The 21,445-nt window shown below is 45.2% G+C and overlaps 3 protein-coding genes across 5 annotated transcripts; 1 reads left to right on the forward strand and 2 right to left on the reverse strand.

Moving 5' to 3' along the window:
* Nucleotides 1-988: 988 nt before the first annotated feature.
* Nucleotides 989-10,388, reverse strand: enc1 (ectodermal-neural cortex 1). The gene is made up of 3 exons (XM_003965256.3): nt 10,059-10,388; nt 4,773-6,588; nt 989-2,424 (listed from the first exon to the last, which is right to left on the reverse strand). The coding sequence occupies exon 2, from the start codon at nt 6,580-6,582 to the stop codon at nt 4,807-4,809; it is 1,776 nt and encodes a 591-aa protein (XP_003965305.2). The 5' UTR covers nt 6,583-6,588; nt 10,059-10,388; the 3' UTR covers nt 989-2,424; nt 4,773-4,806.
* Nucleotides 10,389-12,120: 1,732 nt separating this feature from the next.
* Nucleotides 12,121-16,780, forward strand: hexb (hexosaminidase B (beta polypeptide)). 2 transcript variants are annotated; one of them, XM_011604679.2, is made up of 14 exons: nt 12,121-12,452; nt 12,546-12,697; nt 13,026-13,091; nt 13,223-13,269; nt 13,347-13,457; nt 13,536-13,637; nt 13,723-13,855; nt 13,935-14,115; nt 14,197-14,283; nt 14,380-14,452; nt 15,556-15,736; nt 15,967-16,057; nt 16,150-16,254; nt 16,327-16,780. In XM_011604679.2, the coding sequence occupies exons 1-14, from the start codon at nt 12,184-12,186 to the stop codon at nt 16,388-16,390; spliced, it is 1,662 nt and encodes a 553-aa protein (XP_011602981.2). In that variant the 5' UTR covers nt 12,121-12,183; the 3' UTR covers nt 16,391-16,780. The 2 variants fall into 2 exon arrangements, with proteins under 2 accessions (XP_011602981.2, XP_003965306.2); XM_003965257.3 differs by lacking the exon at nt 15,556-15,736 and adding an exon at nt 15,147-15,321 and having other exon boundaries at nt 12,123-12,452.
* Nucleotides 16,543-21,298, reverse strand: gfm2 (GTP dependent ribosome recycling factor mitochondrial 2). Of its 2 annotated transcripts, XM_011604678.2 has the most exons (21): nt 21,205-21,298; nt 20,997-21,108; nt 20,827-20,911; nt 20,427-20,472; nt 20,253-20,350; nt 20,046-20,171; nt 19,886-19,974; nt 19,693-19,781; nt 19,536-19,596; nt 19,218-19,403; nt 19,058-19,138; nt 18,831-18,979; nt 18,601-18,741; nt 18,404-18,503; nt 18,125-18,326; nt 17,977-18,053; nt 17,764-17,902; nt 17,505-17,690; nt 17,312-17,427; nt 17,061-17,243; nt 16,543-16,981 (listed from the first exon to the last, which is right to left on the reverse strand). In XM_011604678.2, the coding sequence occupies exons 2-21, from the start codon at nt 21,003-21,005 to the stop codon at nt 16,853-16,855; spliced, it is 2,292 nt and encodes a 763-aa protein (XP_011602980.1). In that variant the 5' UTR covers nt 21,006-21,108; nt 21,205-21,298; the 3' UTR covers nt 16,543-16,852. The 2 variants fall into 2 exon arrangements, with proteins under 2 accessions (XP_011602980.1, XP_029693545.1); XM_029837685.1 differs by having other exon boundaries at nt 20,997-21,266.
* Nucleotides 21,299-21,445: the final 147 nt, after the last annotated feature.

The following is a 21,445-nucleotide window of genomic DNA, read 5'->3' on the forward strand; positions in this document are numbered from 1 at the left end:
GGCTGGGAGGGAGGAGGGGAGCGGAGAGAGGTCCTTTTTGAGATTTCATGTTCTTCTCCAGCCCCCACAGTTTGCAGATAAAGGTTGCCGTTGCCAAGGTGACTCAGCGGAGAAAGGGAAAGTATCTGGCTGTGTTTCGCCTGTTGTTACGCAGGAAGCCTAGAAGCCAGAGGCATAGATAAGACGGTTCCAGTCCCTCCTCCACACAACAAAAGATGCACGCCTGATACACAGCTCTAAATACCTCCAAACATGCTGGCTGCCGCACGGAAAGATAAACATGTGAACCGGATGATCAAGAGAAACCATTTGCACCACGTTTACAGTCAAGAGGAAAAAACTCTTATGTTTTATTTAGCCATGAATTTCACATTGTGAAAAAAAATCACATGTACAAAATAACACCATAAAAATAGAAATAAACTCTTACACGACAAAGGATATTACTGACGCACATTTGACAGTGCCCCCCCCCGTCCCCGTCTAATTTACATCATTACGAGAAGTAAGACGGTCTGAGACACTCGGTTTTCCAGATAAATCAAAGAATGAGGAGGGCAGGAGCCCAAATGCCACTCAGCAATTAGGAGCAAATTGAAGGAGCATTCATTACTCACTGTTGCTGGGGAAACTTGCGGCGAGAGTGGGAGCGGAAGGCTCTTATCTGATTGGTGGGCCAACAATACGGAGCCATGAGGGTCTCCGTTTGAATTGGCCAAGAAAAGGAGGGACTTTTGAGTGTCTTAATAGGCCGAAAATAGGAATCCGCAGAGCTGTCCACTTTGACTTGTTTCATGAATCCGCTCAGAAGGACAAAGTATATACACACATAGCACCAAAACACAACGTCTTACAATGAAATTCAATGAAACCATTAATATTCAATTGTAAAATGTCAATGTTCGGGTCACCAAGACAAACACAGAGACAAAAAACACTGACAAAACTCACTGTAGCAAGTGTTTTATAGGGCGATTAAGACATTTTCTCTTTTTTGGTCTTTAATATCTCGCTTGCCTTTGCTTTTTTTCTGTTTATATGCACATTATTGAGACTATTGTGAAAAGCACTGCGGTGTCTGCCCTTGTGGATGCACAGCTCACTGGGTATGACTCTTTTTCTACCTAATGCCCAAGAATACTGCCGGTGACGCCCCCCCCCCCACACTTGAGGATACATGTTCGCGCAGGAAACAGTTGTCCAGCTGTCCTGAGGACAGTTGCAAAGACAGTTGCACTCTCATCTGCGTCAGGGTTACGTTACAATGTCCAATGACAGATTCTGGTCTAGCTGGATCATCTCTTTTACTCTTCATCTTTTCTGGCAACCAGTCAATTTAAAGTCTTTCGTAGGCTAAATCAGTACGTTTTCAGTGATCTGAGTCATCTCGACATACTCCGGGAGAGGCGTACCTCTGTCTCTTTAAAAATCTCCCCCTAGTAAAGTCGAAACTGTGCAAAATGCAGCCCAACTGAGAGCAAATTGAACGCAACACCTTGCCATGCATGACAAAACCAAGACATACATTCGCTGTAAGAATGCAGGCAGAGATAGAAATAAATAGGATTAAACATATTAACGTCACACAATAATCATCGCGATATAAATTAAGACACATTGCAGCAAGTTGAACAAGAAAGTTTCCCAGTTGAGGTTAAGGTGACACGTTTGCCGTGAGCGCGGGGAAAGGACGGATGGGCTCTAAAGGGGTTCAGCTTTTTATCAGATGAACACAAGGAGCGCGCTGCTGAACACGGATCCCCTTTGACCTCAGCTGGCATTAGCCATCCACAACCGCAGTGGGGGTAAAATACAAAAACCTGTTTCAGAAGTGGAACGCTTCTGCATCAGGGTCAAACAAAAGCTTATATAAGAGGAGTGAGGGGAGACTTGCTCCTTCTGTGTGTCCTGTATAAATCAGCTAAACTCTGTCAAAACCGAGTTGCGTTTCGTTATTTAGCACACCGATCATTGCTTTCTCCCCTTTCCTCCCTCAAAAGAAAAAAAACATCCCTCATGCTACTACCGCCACAGCATCTTTGTTTTTTTAAAAATTCACACAAAGAAAAAAAAAAAGAAATTCAGATGCAGCTCTCGCAAACCTTTAGAAAGCTGATGTTCTCGATATGTTTTGCAGTCCTCATATAGCAGCACGAAAGCACTGGAAGGCGACCCATAGCAGGAGTCTGAGCAGCTTGTTCAATTTTGTTTAGGCTAGCGACCGTTCCACGCCCCCCCCACTTCCTCCGCAGAAGCACGAGGTGACATCATTCCTGGTGAATCGTCCAGCGTCTCTGTCTCTGCATCTTTAGCAACAGCGAGGTGAGTGCAAGCGTCTGTACATTGGTGGTCGGGGAGGGGGGGGGGGATGGGGTGCTTTTCTTCACATTTAAAGACCAGGAGATGATAGGAAACAGAAAATACCTGCGGAAAAGGAAAGAACTCGTTAATGATTTTTGCATAATAGAATTATCTGTAGACTCTAAAGCAACTAAAGTCGTTAATCCCCGGAGCTCTGTTTGTTTCATTTCAGCATTTGCTGATCAAAACACCATCTGCTATCAACACCTCTAAGGCTCTAACTCGCTAATCCTCCCTTTAACATCTCCCAAGAAGCCACGCCACATCGTTGTTTTACTGACTGGCCGTGTCTTCGGCCATGTCTCGGACGACCAAACCAGCTGCGCGCGTCCAATGCAATATGATCCCTATAAACGTGTAAACATTCCGTCCCCTATGTTTAAATGTTAAGATGCCACAGCACCGTGAGAACTGCAAACCAGCTGAGGCCGATCGGGTGAATTCAGGAGGGCATGAGTCACTTGTCAACAACCTATATTTACTCACGTAGTTGAATTTTTGGAATACGTATTCATGGGGTGATGTCACCTTTGTGACGTAATAGTAAGGTGGTGTTTTGCTGGGACAAGAGCTGAACCTCTGTTGAACTAATGAGATCATCAGCGTGGGAATTAGTCATCAGGTTTATATGAACGATGACACTCACCTTCTGAAGCCAACCTGTTATGGATCTTTATTAGTCATAATGGATAACAATAGATTTATTTCCCAAAGTATATCATATAATTCAGGTGGCACTGCCACGAAAACAAGCAAGGATCCTCTGCTTACAGCTACAGGCTACTAGAGAAATACAAAATACCCTCCTCGGAGTGAGATTCTTATATTTTCCTTCATAGCTACCATCTCCATTAGCAATGTTCCTTTGCCATTTATTCCTTATCCTCAGGCCTCTTTAGTCTCCCTTCACGGTTTGCACACATCCACTGAGTGGTCTGTCAGTTGCTCTGACAAGCGGGCGCACAAAAAACTAATTTTGTATTAAATGGGTGACAGGGTTACAGTCTGCTGGATGAATGAATGTTCCGAGTTAAAGTCTCCTTCCTGGCATTATTAAATGAAAGATTGCGATGTGCCAGACAGTGTTGCTGTCATTCGCTTCTTTAGGGTCCATTTAAGCTTTTAACAGCAAAAACGAAAACATGTGGGACCCCTGGGGGGGTCTTGAAGGGTGCGAGGACTGGGAGAGAGGTGAACGATTACGGCTGACCACATGAGCCCCGCAAACGTCTGGACGGTTTATCATCACTGCACGGGAGTGGGGTTAGAATGAGGCCAAGACGGAGGCAGAAAGACTGTCAAGTTCATGGATAAATGTCCGGAGCGGGCCGCCACTGTCAGGGATTGAGTACATCCAAAGAGGGGGGCAAAAGCCCCCACAACTGTCCCTCGTCTCGGCCCCTGCTGCCACTTCCCTCAGCCGCCTCCACTTGTAACCGATGATGAACGCCCTCCGTTTGGCTGCCTCCCTCTCGGTGCAAAGACCGTAACCTCATCAAAGGGAGGCAGCCGAGAGTGGATTAGCCTCGTCGGGGCGTCGCAGCCCGCTGCTGGCGGCTTGTCTAATTGGTGGAACCCTATTTCCATCTTGGAGGGATTTCCCCCACAGGAGCAATAAAAGCATCCCATTCTCTTTCAATTACCCTCTCTGTCCTTCGGCCCATCCCCACAGTCACATAACTCAGTTAACTAACACACACGAGCCCCCTCAATACCCCCAACGGCCCATTCACTTTTCCTTAAGAGCTCTTTTCATCTAAATCTGTTTCTTAATGAAAGTTTTAGCCTATTGTTGTATTTAGTCCTCTATTTTTTTCTATAGTAAAATATCATTAGATGGATGCATTTGCACCGTGATTTTCAAAGGACCGGGTGACTCAGCGTTGATGCTGCAGGAAAAACGGCGCATTCACGCTGGATTTTATCACGATTCCTTATGAAGAAGCAAAACCAGAAACCGCCAGTCTCCACATGATTTGCGAGGAAACACACAGTGCAACAAAGTTCCTAGCTTTAAGCTTTTCCCTCCAGGAACTCTTGTGCTCATTGTGCACGCTGAACAGAAAATCAATATTGATGCAGCGGAGCCACGATGTTTATTCCATTCTTCAAAACCAGGCACTTACATTAACCACGACGGCTAGCCTGGTCTCGAATACTGGTTTCTGTCTCCATGCTAGTGACTAATGCTACCCACAATGTAACCTCTGAGATGCAGAGGAGGCCGCAGAGGTCAGTTTAGCTCTTTGAAGGGATGATTTTATTTTTTAGTTTCAGTTTTTCCCGTCATGTCTGCGAGGCCAGCCATGGATGGCGTAGACCTTCCACTTCCACAATCTCCTCATGTGGCTCAGATTTGCAGCCTTGTAGTTTTTAATAGAACTCTAATACTTTATTTTGGTCAAACGTACCTCATAGATAGGGTGTCAGTGGATGCTTTGGGGTTCAAGCTGGAAGATGTTTCCAGGTGCTGACGAACGCGGTGGGGATGAGCGAGTACGGCACGGTGGTGATGCTGTTCCAAGCGTCCAAAGTGGGGTCGTAGCAGTCCAGCGTTTTGCATCGCTGCGTGCCAAAGTACCCGCCGACCACGTAGAGTTTGTTCCCCGATGCCACAGCCTGACAGCTCATCCGTTTGGCTGTCACATCGCCCACCTTAGTCCACTGGTAGCTCTCGCTGCTGAACTTGTAGGCCGAGCACGCCGAGAACTCCGTATCCCCGCCCATGACAAAGATCTGGTTCCCCAGCACAGCTGCGGCGGTGTAGCGCCACGGCTGTGGGCAGGAGGCCGGCACAGTCCATCGGTTCTCCAGCGGGTCGTAGCACTGCACCTTGGGCAGTTTGTCGTGCGTGACGCTGGTCCCTCCAAAGGCGAAGAGCTTGAGCTTGACGCTAACCACCGCAGCGTTGCTAACACCCTCTCTCAGAGGAGCCACCATGGTCCACTTGTTGGCCACTGGGTCAAACTGCTCAACCTGTTTGAGCGACACAGATGGAGACGCTGGGAGGCAACCGGTTGCTGCAGTATGGCCTCCAACCACATAGAGGCAGTGTTTCAGCTCTGCAGATCCGTGGCCGAACCTGGCAATCAGCATGGGTGCTGCCTTTGACCATTCCTCATGGACGGTGTCGTAGACCCAGACGTCTTTGGAGACCCCATTTTCCGAGCCCCTCCCGCCCGTGATGTATACCTTACAGCCAATGGCGCAGGCACTGAACTCCTTCCTCGGACTGGGAATGTCAGCCTTGGGGATAATCTCTTTGGCCTTCTGGTCCACCAGGTACAACTTATCGCACATGAAGGTCTGCCCTCCGAGGAGAAAGAGGGCGTGGCTAGTCTTTCGTGGTCGTGCGCACGGGCTGTTGACGACGCCATCGTTCTGCAGGATCCTCAGCTTACAGCGGATAGCTTCGTCCACCAGCTCCTTGCTCTTGGCCTGGGCGTTGATCAGCTCTTCTGTAGAAACGTTCTCCATGAGGAAGATGGCAGGCAGAAGCGCCAGACGAACCGTCCTCAGGAGCTCCGGCAGGTGGCCGTGCCTCTTCTCCAGGTCGTAGTTGATCCAGTTGAGGGCAGCTTCATAAACCAGCCTCTCGTCTTCGGTTTCCAGCTCCTCGTGGGACAACAGTTGCACCACGATATCTTTGGGCAGTTGGAGGAACTCTTCGGTCTTGCAAATAGCGGGAAAGTTGCTGAGGCACATGCCCCAGGACAGCTCTGAGAGCTTGGTGCAGTGGTGGGCATCGGACAGCAACAGCATGCCAAGGCAGTTGGACGGATGCAGGTTTCTCTCCAGGAATTCAGCGCAGGCGTCGCGGATGTCCTGAAACTCCAGCATGTCTCCAGCCTCCAACAGCGACTCCGCGTTCTCCTCGTTGATGACCACCCGTGATGAGTACGCATAATCGAGCAGGAGCTCCAACACCTCCGGGTGGATGGAGTCGCGGAAGTCCACCTCGCTGGCCTGGCTCTCCCTCAGTCCACCACTGAACATGGCCTCGAAGTATCGGCTGCAGGCGGCGAGCACGGCGCGGTGGCACGGGAAGGACCGACTGCCGGCATGGAGGAGGACGTCTGTGAAGAGCCTTTGCTGCCGCAGTGAGTTTAGGTGCATGAGGACGCTGTCAGCGTACGAAGACTTGTGGAAAAGGTAGATGTTCATGGAGCCGGTGCTGGCTCTGGATTTTCGATTCTCATGGACGCACACGGACATTTTCATTGAATCCTGGAAAAAGAAAAGACGGCCATCATTCCGGCATTCATCTTAAGTGCAAATTCAGATAGATTTTAAACATTCTCCGGAGACCGGAGCACTAAAATTAAATAGGTTCTCATGAAGAGCCCCTAAGCTGAGCAGTTCTCAGACAAGAGTCTGTCACTCACGCAGTGAAAGAAGGAAATAATAGATAATTAGTGCTCTTGATGCTCCGTCATTCAAACAACATTCCTGCAGACTCCCGCCCCAACATGAAACTGTCAATCACTCAGCTGCAGCACCGACTCACACAACCCTTTCCCACCAAACACTTACTTCACACAAGGTCAAATGGACTCACACTCACTGAAGTATACACACTAGGTATTTCCTCTAATACAATAAACAGAGTATAACCCACATGAGGAATGATGGAGGCAGGATTTCATTTGACAAGAATGTGAGCAAACAGACATTAAAAAGAAAGGTTTAATGTAAAACAGGCTGTCGGCTGGAAGTGTGGGAATCTCAGTCCAAGGCTTTCCGGATGTCACTGCTGATTTATTCTGGGCCGGGACGCCGACAGGAAAAGGACAGTGTCTGTTTTCTTGCAGTTGCATCATCTCTGAACTCATGGATGGTCAGTCGGCTGTGACTCCGCACGCAAAGAAAAAGTCCGGTGAGGCTTTTCTGAGTGCTCTTATTCATGCCTTTTGGTTCCAACAGAGCTGTTTTGTTCATCGCTCTGAATTCCGCAGACATAATTAAATTCCAATTAAAGTAACTCCCCGAGCCAGCTGCTCTGTCTAATGTTTTTATTTTCACCCAGGTTTGGTGCAGCTGTGACTGGAGAACAACTTGCAGCATCCGTTAGCGTAAATTGCTCAATTTGCGCAAATGCCCAGATTTGATTTAAAGCTAATTTAATAATCCAATCAAGTCTAGTCTAATCTAATAATATATAAGATGTTAACAATTGTTGTTGGTAGTGTCTGCACTGAGACTGACATTAGTTCTGAAACAAATTCTGCAGGAATTTAATGAAATGTGTTGTGTTTTTATTGGAGTTTTGAATTCAATGCTTTATTATACAACAATTATATCATTCCAACTATGTAATAAATATGTGATGGTTCATAACATACTCATTATATGTTATGAAATCATTTTATTACACTTGAATTACTTTTGCAAAAAACCTTCACTGGTGCATAATGTACAGGAAATAAAATGGCAAATTGTTAATTGTTTCATCTGCTTGAAAGTAATTATGTTAGCATGATCACGACGGTTCATGATGCTTTGATCAGATTAACTAACATGGTGGAAGAAGTTATTCACATTATTTTTAATTATATTTTTAAAATTGAAAAGCAAAGCCTGGTCCAAAATATTTCTCTCTCATTCACTACTGGGCTGAGAAATAAAGCCGAGCTCTTTAAACATGTGTCATTTAAAAGAAACACAGGCAGGAGGAACGAAAATGATTTATCACAAGTTGATGAAATTCCAAACCCAGAGTGACCTTGGTTCGGCAGGACCGGCCGCATTCCAGCACTGACAAAACTGGCAAGTCGTCACCCTTCTGGCCTTTGGCTCAGCTTTAATGAGAAAAGCCTATAAACTACTGTCTCACCTGCTTCTCTCTCATACACAAACACACACACTTGGCACTGATTAGACCTTCTGTGTTCCAACTGGAAGCTGAAAACCGTCTGATTTGACTAAGAGATCCTGATAAATCTGTCACCAGATCGCTGATGTTTTTAAATCCTACTCATATAACTATAGGAGGTGAACATAATCATTACAGAGGCGCTGTTGTGTCATTGCCAGTGCTCTGAATTCCAACCATTTCCTCCCCGAGTCCTCATGTTGACAATGGCGAAGCTGGAACTGGTCTTTAAAGCAACAGCAAATAATCCGAGTGAGTCGATGAATTTCCTGCTTATTCAGTCTGTAATTTCCTCTTGAACTTTGACGCCACTGAACGGTGCAAACAAGTGTAAAATGAAGATAACAGCAACTTAATGTGGCCTTTATTCCTTCGTTCCAGGGACACTTGTGAAAGCTATTTTGTGTGTTTAGCATGAGGTCAGTGTTTAATCAAATACGTGGAGACGTGAAGGAGATGACTTAATCTGCAGGTCCCGATTCTGTGTTTGCACATTTGCAATTTAGATGGAAATTTGAGGAAGATTCGGTTTGGGTTTTGGTGGGTTGAGATGTTAAAGCAATGTTTCCACAAGCGCGTTCTGGGAATGTTCCTGCAAGCCGCCGTGCTTTAATGTGCACGTGTAATCACAGATTATTGGTGAGCTCAGATTAGCTCAGTCACACAGCCATGCAAGAATGCAGATTATTGCTCTAATCTGTTGTGGGTAAACAGGTGACCAGCGACTTGTGCAAAAACTTCTGGCATTTTTCTGCCAAACATCTCGTGCCTGATATAGTTTTTGTTCAACAAACAAGGGCGTGGGGAGTTAGAAGTATTGATCAGTCCGTGCGTTTAAACATTTTTTTGCGAAATTCTACAGCTCATTCCCTCAAAAACTTCCTCTTTCTGATCTTTAAATGAAAAAGAAACTGCACATGTATCATTTAAGACCTTTTTCATTTCATTTGCAGTTGATTTAGGATCTGTTTGACTTTTCAAATATCCAAAATGGATGCATTCTCACCACTTCCACGCAGTTAATGAGTAACAGCAGACCAACAAAAGCAGCTATTAATTATCTAATTACCACTGGTGTTTATAGCATTGATGCATTTCCTGGTACAGACTCGGGAAAAAAAGCTATGGAAGCAAATAAATAGGCCAGCAAGGTAACAGACTGAGTGTCTGGGCGGCTTGTCATCATCATCCCCTCACTGCAAACAAATCCACGGGCACCGGAAAGTCTCAGATCTACACAATCGCCATAAGGACCTGAGTGAAAAGGCACGCAGAGCCTCTGGACCCCATCTGAGGCCTGTTCTAAAATCATTGCCAGGTGTTCACAGTCAACGAGCGCGGCAGGAAGAGAGACGAGAGGCAGAAACTTCAAAAGTAAACACGGGGGTCATCTGGACCACTGACACGAAGCTGGCAGTCAGTTAGGAGAAACATGACAGATGATGCACGAAAAAAAAAAAGATCTAAAAGGATCAGATCTATAAGGTCAAATCCGATCTGTCTTTAAACCAACTGTGGCGTTCAGAGACGCTGTCCAGCCGTGGCCGCGCGGAGACGCGCACACCGGCGACTTTCAAACACCATTACTCACTAACAGATCCCACAGGAAGCGACGAGAAATGACCGATAGATTTACCAGGAATAAATGAAATTAAATATTCTGCGTGCACGCGGGCAACATGACCAAAACTGGTTCAACGATCTTTTGTCCTTCGGCGTGTTTACGCGTCCAGCGCGTCGGTTTCCACCAGCGAGCCGGCGTGAGCATGAAAGAATTCCTGCGTCTATAATGGAGGGTTTGGATGACAAGTGGTGTGAGATTTACCTCTTTGGCCGAAAGCAGGAGTTCAACAGTGTCCGCAGGATCCTTGGAGCATGCCACTTGCGAGTGAGCCACGATGCTAGCCGTGCGCTCTCGGCCAGTCCAACAACTCTTCGGTCGCCTTCCCAAACGCCTAAGACGCGGTCGATGTCATTCGAGTTGACTCTTCTGGGTTTCTTCCCGTTTCCGTTCTGAACGCAGACGCAAAGTTCATGTGCTGATTGAGCTGAGGTGTCGCTCCGGCGCCGCTGCTCAGCTGCAGAGTGTCGCTCCTCCGCCTGCGCTCCCTCTTCTCTTTCTGTTCCATCAATGGGTGTGTTTACAATGGGAGGAGGAGGGGAGGAGGAAGATGAGGTGGGGGGTGACTGATGGGGTCTGGGGAGCTTCTCCTCATGCAGGAAATCAAGTGAGGCAAAGATAATACATTGGAGTTTTGCTTTTTCCCCAGTCGTGACGCGTTTTTTGTTTGATTATAATTTGTTTGATTTATAATGATAAAAGTTTTTTTGTTTTTTTTAAAATAATGTGTTCTCTTATGTCACAAAACATATACTTATAATAAATGGAATGTCGCACTTCTTCTCATCTGTTCAAATCCTTCCCCCACACTGCATGGTGCTATAGGGCTTAGCCTCCGTTCTTTTCTTTTCTTTTCTTTTCTTTTTTCTCTGAGTAAAAAGCAACAGTGGATGCCAAAGCTGTTTGTTTGTCTCAGTGAACCTCACCGTGAATGTCACCGACAGTGTCATCATGCGGAATTATGAAGGCATTTTGGGGTTTTGGGTTGGGGAGGTCCGGAGGAGGAAGTCCATTTTTATCCAACTTGCATGAGTCACATCTGTGGCCCTCCATCTGTGGTCTGATGTGGTCCTGGTATTTCTGGCTGTGAACTCCTCATTGGACCTCCGAGGCCATAATGCTACTATTATCGTTATTGTTTTGTTGTGGACAATCGAGCTGTTACACAACTATATCCTGTTTCTCCCCCTCCAGGACCCATAAAAAAACGGGAGGGGGGGATGGGGGGGAGTAAAGTTAAACTTCGAAATAAAGTAATCTCACACGTTTACTGCAAATTGAGTCTGGTTGATGCTTGTGGCAAGAGCGACACCTAGGGGACAGATTGGTCCAAACGCACAATTATCAGGATAAATATTTAAACGCTGGCTCAGAAACAACCTCCTCCCTACAGCAGTAATTTGATTGTATTTCCTTAACCTGATAAACGATTGACACATTGACTTCAGCACATACGTAAAAAGCTAATGTACACCTAGGAACAAAAGGCATTTGCTCTTTTGAAGATAACCAAACGGTGGAAGGTTTTTGTGTGGAACGCTATGATAGTTATTCCTGCTAAGCCAACAGAATCAGGGACACATGACCAGGAAGTAAAAGGAACACCTTAACGATCATGGGTGAGATTTACATGGGAACAAGGCTGCATTAGTAGTACTAAGGTGTCACATTGTCCACAGTCCCTAAACCGGTTTCTGTCAGTGCCAACAAATAATACTGTGTAAAACAGTATTTTAACACAGATAGCCATCTCACCTTCTAACTTATCTTTACTTACAATACAAATAAGATGCATAGAAATTCTGGACAATAGATTCAGTGGTCAGATTGATGTGACGCAAAAAATGTTTGATTAATTAGACCTTTTAATTTTGGATCTGCATGGGTCCTTATGCAAAAAACTGACAATGCCGATTTCTTTCACTGATTTAATCAAAGTCAGCGGGTGGTGGTGTAATATAATAGGGTATTATTTATTTAGCCGCCATTATGTTGAACGTTTAAGTCAACTAGGTGTAAAAGCCTGAACTACGGCTTCTGCTTGCGCGGTTACTCAACCTTCTTCTAAGTTCTCACAAACCCATGTATCAAATGTTATATACTTGAGACAAAACAAAAACCGTTGCAAACATATTTAGTTCTAAGGACAATATTTTAAAGATAATGTAGTTAATATTGATACGTTTCGCACTCATTGATATAAAGCGCGTGATTCCCCTTTAAAGGTTTCAATCTACGGTTTACTTCCGCATCACAAGCCCCGCCCACCCGGCGTTATCATATTGCCGCTCACGAGACCCGGAGATAATAAATCAGTTTTCCTGCAGCCATGAACGTGTCCACGAACATCCTCGCGCTGCTCTTTCTCGCCCTGGGCTCGTGCCAGGGGCTGCGGCGACACCACGTCGATGGAATCGTAGAAGAAGAGATCGAGTTTGTGGCGCAGCCGTCCAAATTTGGCTCCCTGTGGCCTCTGCCGCAGAAAGTGCAGATCTCTCAGGTTTCGTTCAAGTTGACGGGCTTCAGCTTCAATATCGTTGACGCCAAACAGTCCTCGGCGGGGCCGAGCTGCGCCCTCCTGCAGGACGCTTACAGAAGGTGCCAACCGTGTTTGGTCTTCGCTTTTTTCGTGACTCGACATGGGGTGACTTGTGTGACAAACTTGCCTTTTTTCTCCCTGTCCTTTTGCAGATATTATGAATACATGTTCGGCAACGCTAAAAGGTCCGGTAAAAACAAAAGCAGGCGAGCTGGTCCCACTGATCTGACAGAGCTGCAGGTGTGGATCACCTCAGCGGACTCCGACTGTGACGCTTACCCCAGTGTGAAGTCTGACGAGTCATGTGAGTGGCCTCTTTCTGGAATCATCCGTATCCGTTTATGGAGCCGATTTGTGCCTCTGCAGCATTAAGGTGGCGATCCCAGAATTATTACTTAAAAACACAGTGATGTGGGGAGAAAAACGGGTAGTAGGAAATGTGTTCACACTTTACAGGAACCGAGAGAGCGCCATGAAGTTATACAGTATTACACAATCATACCCTGATTCTTTTAGATTAGAAAACTGATTCACTTCCTTGGTTGCAGTTGCTAACAGTGAATTTATAGGGCAGAGTCTGTGTTATTTTAGCAGACTATAATCTTCTAACCCTGTCAGTCCTGTTTCTACAGATGAGCTGACAGTGGACCAACCCTTTGCTGTGCTGAAAGCACCTAAGGTGTGGGGAGCCCTCCACGGTGAGTAATCTCTTCTAAAGCTGATTTTAATTGCTCTGTTTATGCCCCTTCGCACTATACTATCCCCCTTTTTTCCCCATTACTCACTATAAAGTTATATTCACCTATGTTACCTGAAATATTCCCCTTAGGCTTGGAAACTTTCAGCCAGTTGATTTATGAGGACGACTATGGCGCTGTAAGAGATTCTGAGAATATTTGAGTTGTTTTTGGATTGTGTGAGCTCATTGAGGCTGATTTATTCTTTGCGTGCAGAAAAGCATCAATGCAACGTCCATCAGCGACTTCCCCAGGTTCCCTCACCGGGGCATCCTGCTGGACACCTCTCGGCATTTCCTGCCGGTCAAAGTAATCCTGGCCAACCTGGTGAGCCTGTTTGACTTTGGAAAAGATACATTGCTTTTGTATTTGCTCATTCCCGTTTTTCCCCCCTGGTTTACACAGGAAACCATGGCAATGAATAAAATAAACGTCTTCCACTGGCACATTGTGGATGAACCGTCCTTTCCTTACATGAGCAAAACATTCCCACAGCTGAGCCAACAGGTGCGTGCTTAGTCTTTTATTCCTTCAGGTTCTCCTATTTTCACCTGTCAGAGGATTTTTTTTGTTGCTTTTCACGTGCTGATAGGGAGCATTCCACCCGTACACACATGTGTACACGCCTGCTGATGTGAAGATGGTGATTGAATTTGCCCGTCTGAGGGGTATTCGTGTTGTGGCGGAGTTTGACACGCCCGGACACACTCAGTCTTGGGGCAAAGGTGAGTTTTTACGCATTCAAAATGCTGAAGTGTTTCTAAAATGACGAATTCATCCGCTTTGCCTCGTGTTCCCCGTCAGGCCAGAAAGATTTGCTCACACCGTGTTACTCCGGATCAAAGCTTTCTGGCTCCTTTGGACCGGTGAACCCCATCCTGAACACCACCTATACCTTCATGACCCAGTTCTTTAAAGAAGTCAGCACGGTGTTCCCCGATGGCTACGTTCACCTGGGGGGCGATGAGGTGGACTTCAACTGCTGGTGAGGCCGGGCAAGGTGTCAGAAAACCTCTCAGCAGCATCAGTAATAAGGTGGATTCATATGTTTTTTAAAATCCTGTAGGAAGTCCAACCCAAATATTACAAAATTCATGGACCAACAGGGTTTTGGTCGAGACTACAGCAAGCTGGAATCTTTCTATATTCAAAGGTGGGCGGTTCCTCTCCGCTGAAGTAGACTCCACACCTTCTCTTCTTCTTATAAAACAAGATGAGTGAATTATTTTCTTGACATGTGACCCTACAGGCTCTTGGATATTGTGGCCACCACTAACAAGGGTTACATGGTGTGGCAGGAAGTCTTTGACAATGGTGTCAAGGTAAGTAAGGGTGACAGTGTGGAGCCAGTAAGGTTTTACATGTACGTGATCTGTGCTCTATCAACATTCACTGTTTTTGTTTCTAAAACGTGACAATTTGGGAAATAACTTCTCTCACTTTTGAATGCTAAATCGGAACCGGGTTAGATTATCATACAAGAAACCCAAGAATTGAACTATATGTTTAGTCCAATGCTTTTAAATCCACCCATTTCTGGTTTCAAAGCCTAGCTAGAATATCACTCTTTTTGTGAATTTGCCACGCATTGTACAAATGTTGCCAGTGCAAAAAATTCTCCAAGCACAAGATGATCAAATATTTGCTTTTATTACCAAACTCGGCACAAAGTTCAGCTGTTTTAAAATAATTTTATATTTAAACATACTGCACATCAGTGAGATACTTTTGCAGGATACTTTGGTGCAGCCTACCAGCAGAGGGCAACCTTTATGCTTTATCCTTGTTTCTGGCATATAAAATCATTGCTTTGGGACAGTTTTACATATTTTTTTTTGCTGCCATCAAATAATGTCTAATTGGTTAGCAATACTACCTCGCTGAAATTTTCTTTGATCAATCTTTGATTCACATTTAGCATTCTAGAATGAAAGTGGTTATTCCCAACTTGTCAAGCCAAAGAAAACCACTCGCATAGTAAAAAAAGAAAAAAGTACTGGTGTGTAACTATTCCAGCTAAAGCCAGACACAGTAGTACATGTGTGGATCGGCGGCCGGTATAATGACGAGATGAGCAAGGTGACAGCAGCAGGCTATCCCACCCTCCTCTCTGCCCCGTGGTACCTAGATTACATTAGCTACGCACAGGACTGGCAGAACTACTACAAGGTTGAGCCGCTCAGCTTCAACGGTCAGTTTTTACAGAAACCTCTTCCTGTACCTGTGATCATTGTGCTGATTTAGGCCTGGTGTGTTGAGTGGTGAAAGGGCATTCTATTCAACAGGCTTATGCTAGAAAACTGCACAGTTGTGTGGAAACACTCTCACGAGTCCTTGGGGTTTGTGGGTTTTAAAGTGTTTTCTTTGCGTATTTCATTCTTGATCACTTTAACGCCATATGTGTGTGTATGTGTGTGTCATGTAGCTGAAACCAGACACTATTATCCACGTCTGGAAGGGAAACCAAGAGCAATACCAGAATGAGATGGCAAATGTTACAGCATCAGGGTACCAGACCCTGCTGTCCACTCCCTGGTACCTGAACCGTATCTCCTACGGCCAGGACTGGCAGGGCCATTACAAGGCCGACCCGCAGGATTTCAAGGGTTTGTCACTGCTTGCTTTCAGAATGCTAGCCCCACTTATACGACCTGATAGTGTTTAACTGGCATCGGCGGTATTGCTCGTTATGGAGTTGAGATGTTTGTCACTCCTGTGCACATATGTGTAAGCCTGTTGAATGAACAGAGGGAACCTAGCAACCAATAACAATCACACGTTTCCTGAGCTTTGGATTTTGCAGCATTTTCTGATGAGGTAACGCATTTTGAAACAGGCACTGATGCACAAAAGAAGCTTGTCATTGGTGGAGAGGCCTGCCTCTGGGGGGAGTATGTGGATTCCACCAACGTGACACCAAGGCTCTGGTAATAAAAAAACTAATGTAACCATCATTTAACGACTTCAAATCAGATAAATATAGTGGTTTATTTATTTATTTTTTTTCCCTCTTCGCTAGGCCTCGTGCCAGCGCTGTGGCCGAGCGATTGTGGAGTTCCAAGGATGTGAGGGACGTCAACGACGCCTACAACAGACTGTCCGGGCATCGCTGTCGCATGGTGGAGTAGGTGTTGCCAATCCCAAAATGTCCTATAACACCTGTTCAACAGGCTCATTTCTCCATCATTCCCATCAGGCGAGGGATCCCGGCGGAACCGCTGTTCACCAGCTATTGCCCCCGCGAGTACAGGGGGGTTTGAGAACACCGGTGTGTAGGCACACCGAAAGAGAAGCAGAGAATTCTATGGATCAAAACACTTCACAACCTTTTACAATCTACATAAGTTGGTTACATCTCATGTCCTTAATTTTTAATGCACTGTGCCATGAATGAATGTTCAAAATATTGTGGTTTTAACAAATTACCTCCTTTTTATTAATAAAAAGTATGAAGTGATTTGCTCTGAATTTTTGTTCAGTAGTAAAATTTAGAATGACTTAAATCTTGTCACTTAAATGCATCTTTTTTTCTTTTATCCATAATGGGCTTTTTTCCTACTTTGATCAAACCACATTTTAAGTGGTCTCACCTTGAAACATTACAATCAATATAATCAAGTTTTGTGTCATCATTAAACCTCAAAAACAGACTGTTTGACTTGCACTGTGTATTTGCATTCTAAATAACAGTATTAAACTGTGACTTAAGTTAATGACAAGCATCACAGCAGGCCGGATATTTTTTTCAGGAGGGTGTTCTGGTCCTGGGGGTTCATGGCCTCGTATGTGTCCAGCTCCAGTGAGAAGGTGGCATTGCCAGATGTGAGCGTTCGCAAAATGGTGGAATAGCCCTTTAAAATGAAACCAGTTAAAAACCCTCAAATCATTAAATACAAAACCAACAAGAATATGAATTGGACAACAACTCACCATCATCTCTGCCAGCGGCACGTTTGCCAGCAACACCTTATTGTTATGGCGACTCTGGATGTCTCTGACGGTCCCTCGTCTTTGAGCCAGATCTCCTAACACAACGCTGAGGTGCTCCTCCCCCACGGTCACCTCCAGTGACATCAGTGGCTCCAGGATTTGGCCCCCTGCCAGCCGCAGAGCCTGTTTCCAAAAGGCCAAAGCTGCAGATTAGAATCCTACAGTATGTTAACAGGAGGTCGATTATTTACCTTCGTTGTGCAGCGGGATGCGCAAGCCGACACCATGGCAGGAGACGTTCCTGGTTCCATCCTGACATTCTGGATGAGTGAAGACACACCCAACAGAGGGTAACCAAGTACAGGTCCTGACAGCAGAAGAACATCATGTAAACATTTACATCCGGCTGCGTCAGGAGCCAAAATTGGACGAGTTGACTGGTACCCTGAAGATATGAGCTCTGCACTCCATTTTCCACCGCCTGTTTGACTTCGGCCGACAGCAGCTGCTCCATTTCTTCCGTGAAGGTAGATTCACACGTGCCGCCAGCGGACGTGACGTCACTGGGTTTGACGGCCAGCTCCACAGTCACAACATGTCGCCTGTCCCCAACAGTGCGGTCCAGCATATCTATGATTTAAGAATGGGACGTGTGCTATCTTTAAAAGGTCTAAAAATGAATACAAGGATATAAAGAACAAACCTGTTGCAGAAACTTCACGGAGGACGGTCTCCCTGTACGCCACCTGTAGGGGTCCCAGGTCAGTTTCGATGCCGTACTCTCTTCTGATTCGATCGTGAATGATCTCGATGTGAAGCTCTCCCATCCCACACAGGATGGTCTGAAGGGCAAAGCATTTTATTGGACTCTGCAACAGCTCTCCCATTAAAAGAAAAAGGTGATGATGTTACTCACCTGCCCAGAATCAGGGTCCACCCTGACTTTAAGACTGGGGTCTTCCCTCTGGAGGCATTTGAGAGCATTTTCAAGATCTTTCCAGAGAAAAAAAACACCAGTTACTACATGCTTGCTGGGCCATGAAGTTTCAATCACTGTGACTGACCAGCCTGCTTGGCCATTGTGGGTGGTTCTATGGTGCAGAAAAAGACTGGATCAGGGACCTCTACCCCCGAGAGGACCACAGTAGTCTGTTCCTCAGTTGTCTGTTCCTCAGTTTTCTTTCTGGCCACACTGTCGCTGCTGGCCCGACGGGCTGCGGCTGCTGCTGAAGCCTTGGATGATACGATGGTGTCCCCTGTGATGGTCTTAAAGGAAGTCGGCAATCTTGAGTAACCTTTCTGAATGAAAATGCAAATACATTGTGTGATGTGTGGAGCTTTACCTGCTTCAGCCCCACAGTCAGGGCAATGTTTCCTGCTGTCATTGAGGGAATTTCTACATGCTGATCAGCGAATGGCACCATGAGTCGACTCATCCTCTCCCTAAACACATTGAAGGAAATGCATGGCGTTTCGGGTCAGAATTAATTGAGCATGTCAGCTCAAACACTGGTGGGAGGGAGTAATGGAAACGGCATACACGCTGTTCCTGTTGATGTTGTGGACAGCAGTCTGAGGTTTCAGGCAGCCGGAGTAAATCCGAAGAAAGACAAGAGGACCCCGCTGCTTGTCGTGGACCACCTTGAAGGCCAGAGCACACAAGTCGTCCTTGTACCAACGCCTGGGGAAAAGAAACATAAAGAAAGGTGATTAACTTGTCAGTAAACTCTCCCTCTCCAGGAATTTGCAGGAGCCATCTTATTTACTCACACCAGGTCATGGTGCCGTTCATTCGGGGCTGGCAGGTAAGCTGCTATGGCGTCTAAAAGAGGCTGAACACCTTTGTTTCTCAACGAGCTCCCACAGAGAACGGGAACACCTTTGCGAGCGAGAGTCACCCGCCGTATAGCCTCCTGCAGCTGAGGAGACACAAGTAAAGTTTTTTTTTATTTTTATTTTTCCCTGCCTGTATTCAGGCCCAGGACAAGAACACTTACTTTGGAGGAGGGTATTGCATCAAAGTTGTCACTAAAATCTGTCAGCAGCAGTTCTGCAAACTGGTCGTCCAGATCAGCGACCTGTGAGAGCAGAGGTGCGTAGTGGAACAGATACCAAAGAAAGGGAAATATTTAAAAGGTTCAACATACTGAAACGTACCTGCTCAATTAAGGACAGCCTGGCTTCTCTGACCTCCTTCACAAGCTCTGCCTCATCAGACTGGTCAAGAGGGCTGCTGTCAAAATTTCGTCCGTCATCTCTCAAAGATTCTTGCTTCCAGAGCAGCTTCTGGTTGGTTACCAAGTCAACCACACCTAAGAAGTTTTTGCCACTGCCAATAGGAATCTACAAAGTGCATATGATCATGTGAGATGAACTAAATCTCATGCCTATATCATATAAAGGTGCTCAAGTTTAATTGAGGAACTGTATACTTTATCATTAATGTTAATCTTCTAACTTGTTCCACAAACCTACCTGCAGCAGGACTGGATTGGCTTTTAACTTCTGTCTTATGCTTTCAATAGAAAGAGTAAAGCTGTAAGAAAAAGACAAACGAACAATTGCTTTCTTTTGACTTTCAAGAAGTTAATTTTTTTAAATGTGAATATTCTTAGACTACTAAGTCACTCACTTTGCTGTAGGTTTATCCATCTTATTAAGGAAACAAACACAGGGGACATGGTGCTTCTCTGCTTGCCGCCACACAGTCAGAGTCTGAGCCTGTTACAAGATTCAAAGCAACAGATAAAGGTGTATTCAGAACAAGCAAGTATAGGTAAAACAATAGATCAATGAAAAGGGGCAGCATGTAAGCTGTGATCAACCTCAACACCAGCAGAAGCATCAAACACTGCAACAGCCCCGTCCAGAACACGAAGTGCCCGCTCCACCTCCAGAGTGAAATCAACATGTCCTGTAATCCCACACAGAGTCATGTCTGATCTTTTCACACAAAATTCATCTCCACAACGCTGGCGATTCTACCTGGGGTATCAATGAGGTTTATTCTATAACTTTTCCAATCAAATGTGACAGCAGCTGATTGTATAGTGATGCCGCGCTCTCTTTCTTGTGCCATGAAATCTGTGACCGTGTCCCCATCATCCACATCTGAAATAAGGAGTGGAAATACATTAAATGGGTAAGTCCTAGAAGGAGATAACAGGATGGTAACCACATAATTCCACACACCTCCTAGTGTTCTCGTATATCCGGAATAATATAGCATCCTTTCAGTGGTTGTTGTCTTTCCAGCATCAATGTGAGCCATAATGCCAATGTTTCGAATTCTGAAGAGCCCCAGTTGACACATAAACAAAAAAGCCTTGAACACATCATCAGAAACTGCAGAGTGCACCTACTTACCTGGATACATCAGGACTGATCACAGCTCGCAGTGATTTGACATCATCTGTAAAATGGAATAAATGTGTTGTTTACAATAGCCAGACAAAAGAAACTACTGATTCTTCCTAATAGTTGTGGGGGTGCTGGGGGCTACTAGGGGTGGAAAACAGTTACTGGACTCCTGACTGGTGGCAATTTATTGTCCCTCATGAACCTAATTTGCATGTTTTGAACGGTGGGAGGAATCAGGCGTTACTATTAAATACTCATGCGGCCAAGACAACATTCATAGAAACATGCAAATATACAATAGAGGAAGATATCTACTTTTTCCTTTAAACAATGAAATAACAGAAATAAAAACTGTAAAAAGTAGCTTGTATGAAGGAGTGGGCATCCTTTGATAAAAGCAACGCACCTGGAAGAAATCTGCTCAGTAGTCTTATATGACCGCTGACTGTACATCTGCAGCACCTCAGCCCAGCGCTGAATAGATACCTTCCCTATTTAAGACAACGACTTAGTTACAAGGTATTCATTCTATACACACAATCTGCTGCACATCGCTGTTTAGAAGTGATGTCTTACAATAATCATTCTGCCTGGTGCCTGAGAAATCCAACATGAAGACTTATTCTGTGCTAAGCTTTCAAAGCTTTCCCCATTGTGGTGACGATAGGACACAACAATGTCACATCATCTATATTGGCAACGGTAAAAAAAAAGAAGTAAATAAACAAGATATTACGTTAAAATTAGGAAATAAAATCTAGCTTGTTAACAGCAGTATTCTTACAAATCTCCACAATGTATTATGATGTAAAATGTCACACTTTTGTGAGGTACAGCTCCAAATTACATCCCGATACCACGCATGTGTGTTATTTGTTTCCGGCCACTGGCATAAATGTCTCGTCTTTAGATTACTCCTTTAATAAGGACGCGTTAGACTCTGTATACATTGGTTAATATAGACCAATATACTGTATTTGCTGCATTTCGTGTCACTGCTATATTTGTCGTAAAATAAACATATT

This window comes from Takifugu rubripes, chromosome 6, assembly GCF_901000725.2.
Source record: "Takifugu rubripes chromosome 6, fTakRub1.2, whole genome shotgun sequence".
NCBI classification, from domain to species: domain Eukaryota; kingdom Metazoa; phylum Chordata; class Actinopteri; order Tetraodontiformes; family Tetraodontidae; genus Takifugu; species Takifugu rubripes.

Bases quoted from the DNA above. Each gene is read 5' to 3' on its own strand.
- enc1 (XM_003965256.3), bottom strand. From the start codon at position 6,582: ATGAAAATGTCCGTGTGCGTCCATGAGAATCGAAAATCCAGAGCCAGC.
- hexb (XM_011604679.2), top strand. From the start codon at position 12,184: ATGAACGTGTCCACGAACATCCTCGCGCTGCTCTTTCTCGCCCTGGGC. The intron at 13,092-13,222 runs GTGAGTAATCTC...TATTCCCCTTAG, and splicing joins GGTGTGGGGAGCCCTCCACG to GCTTGGAAACTTTCAGCCAG. The intron at 13,638-13,722 runs GTGCGTGCTTAG...ACGTGCTGATAG, and splicing joins TCCCACAGCTGAGCCAACAG to GGAGCATTCCACCCGTACAC.
- gfm2 (XM_011604678.2), bottom strand. The intron at 19,404-19,535 runs GTAGGTTTGTGG...TGCACTTTGTAG, and splicing joins CCAATCCAGTCCTGCTGCAG to ATTCCTATTGGCAGTGGCAA. The intron at 17,903-17,976 runs GTGAGTAACATC...TTTGCCCTTCAG, and splicing joins TGGACCCTGATTCTGGGCAG to ACCATCCTGTGTGGGATGGG.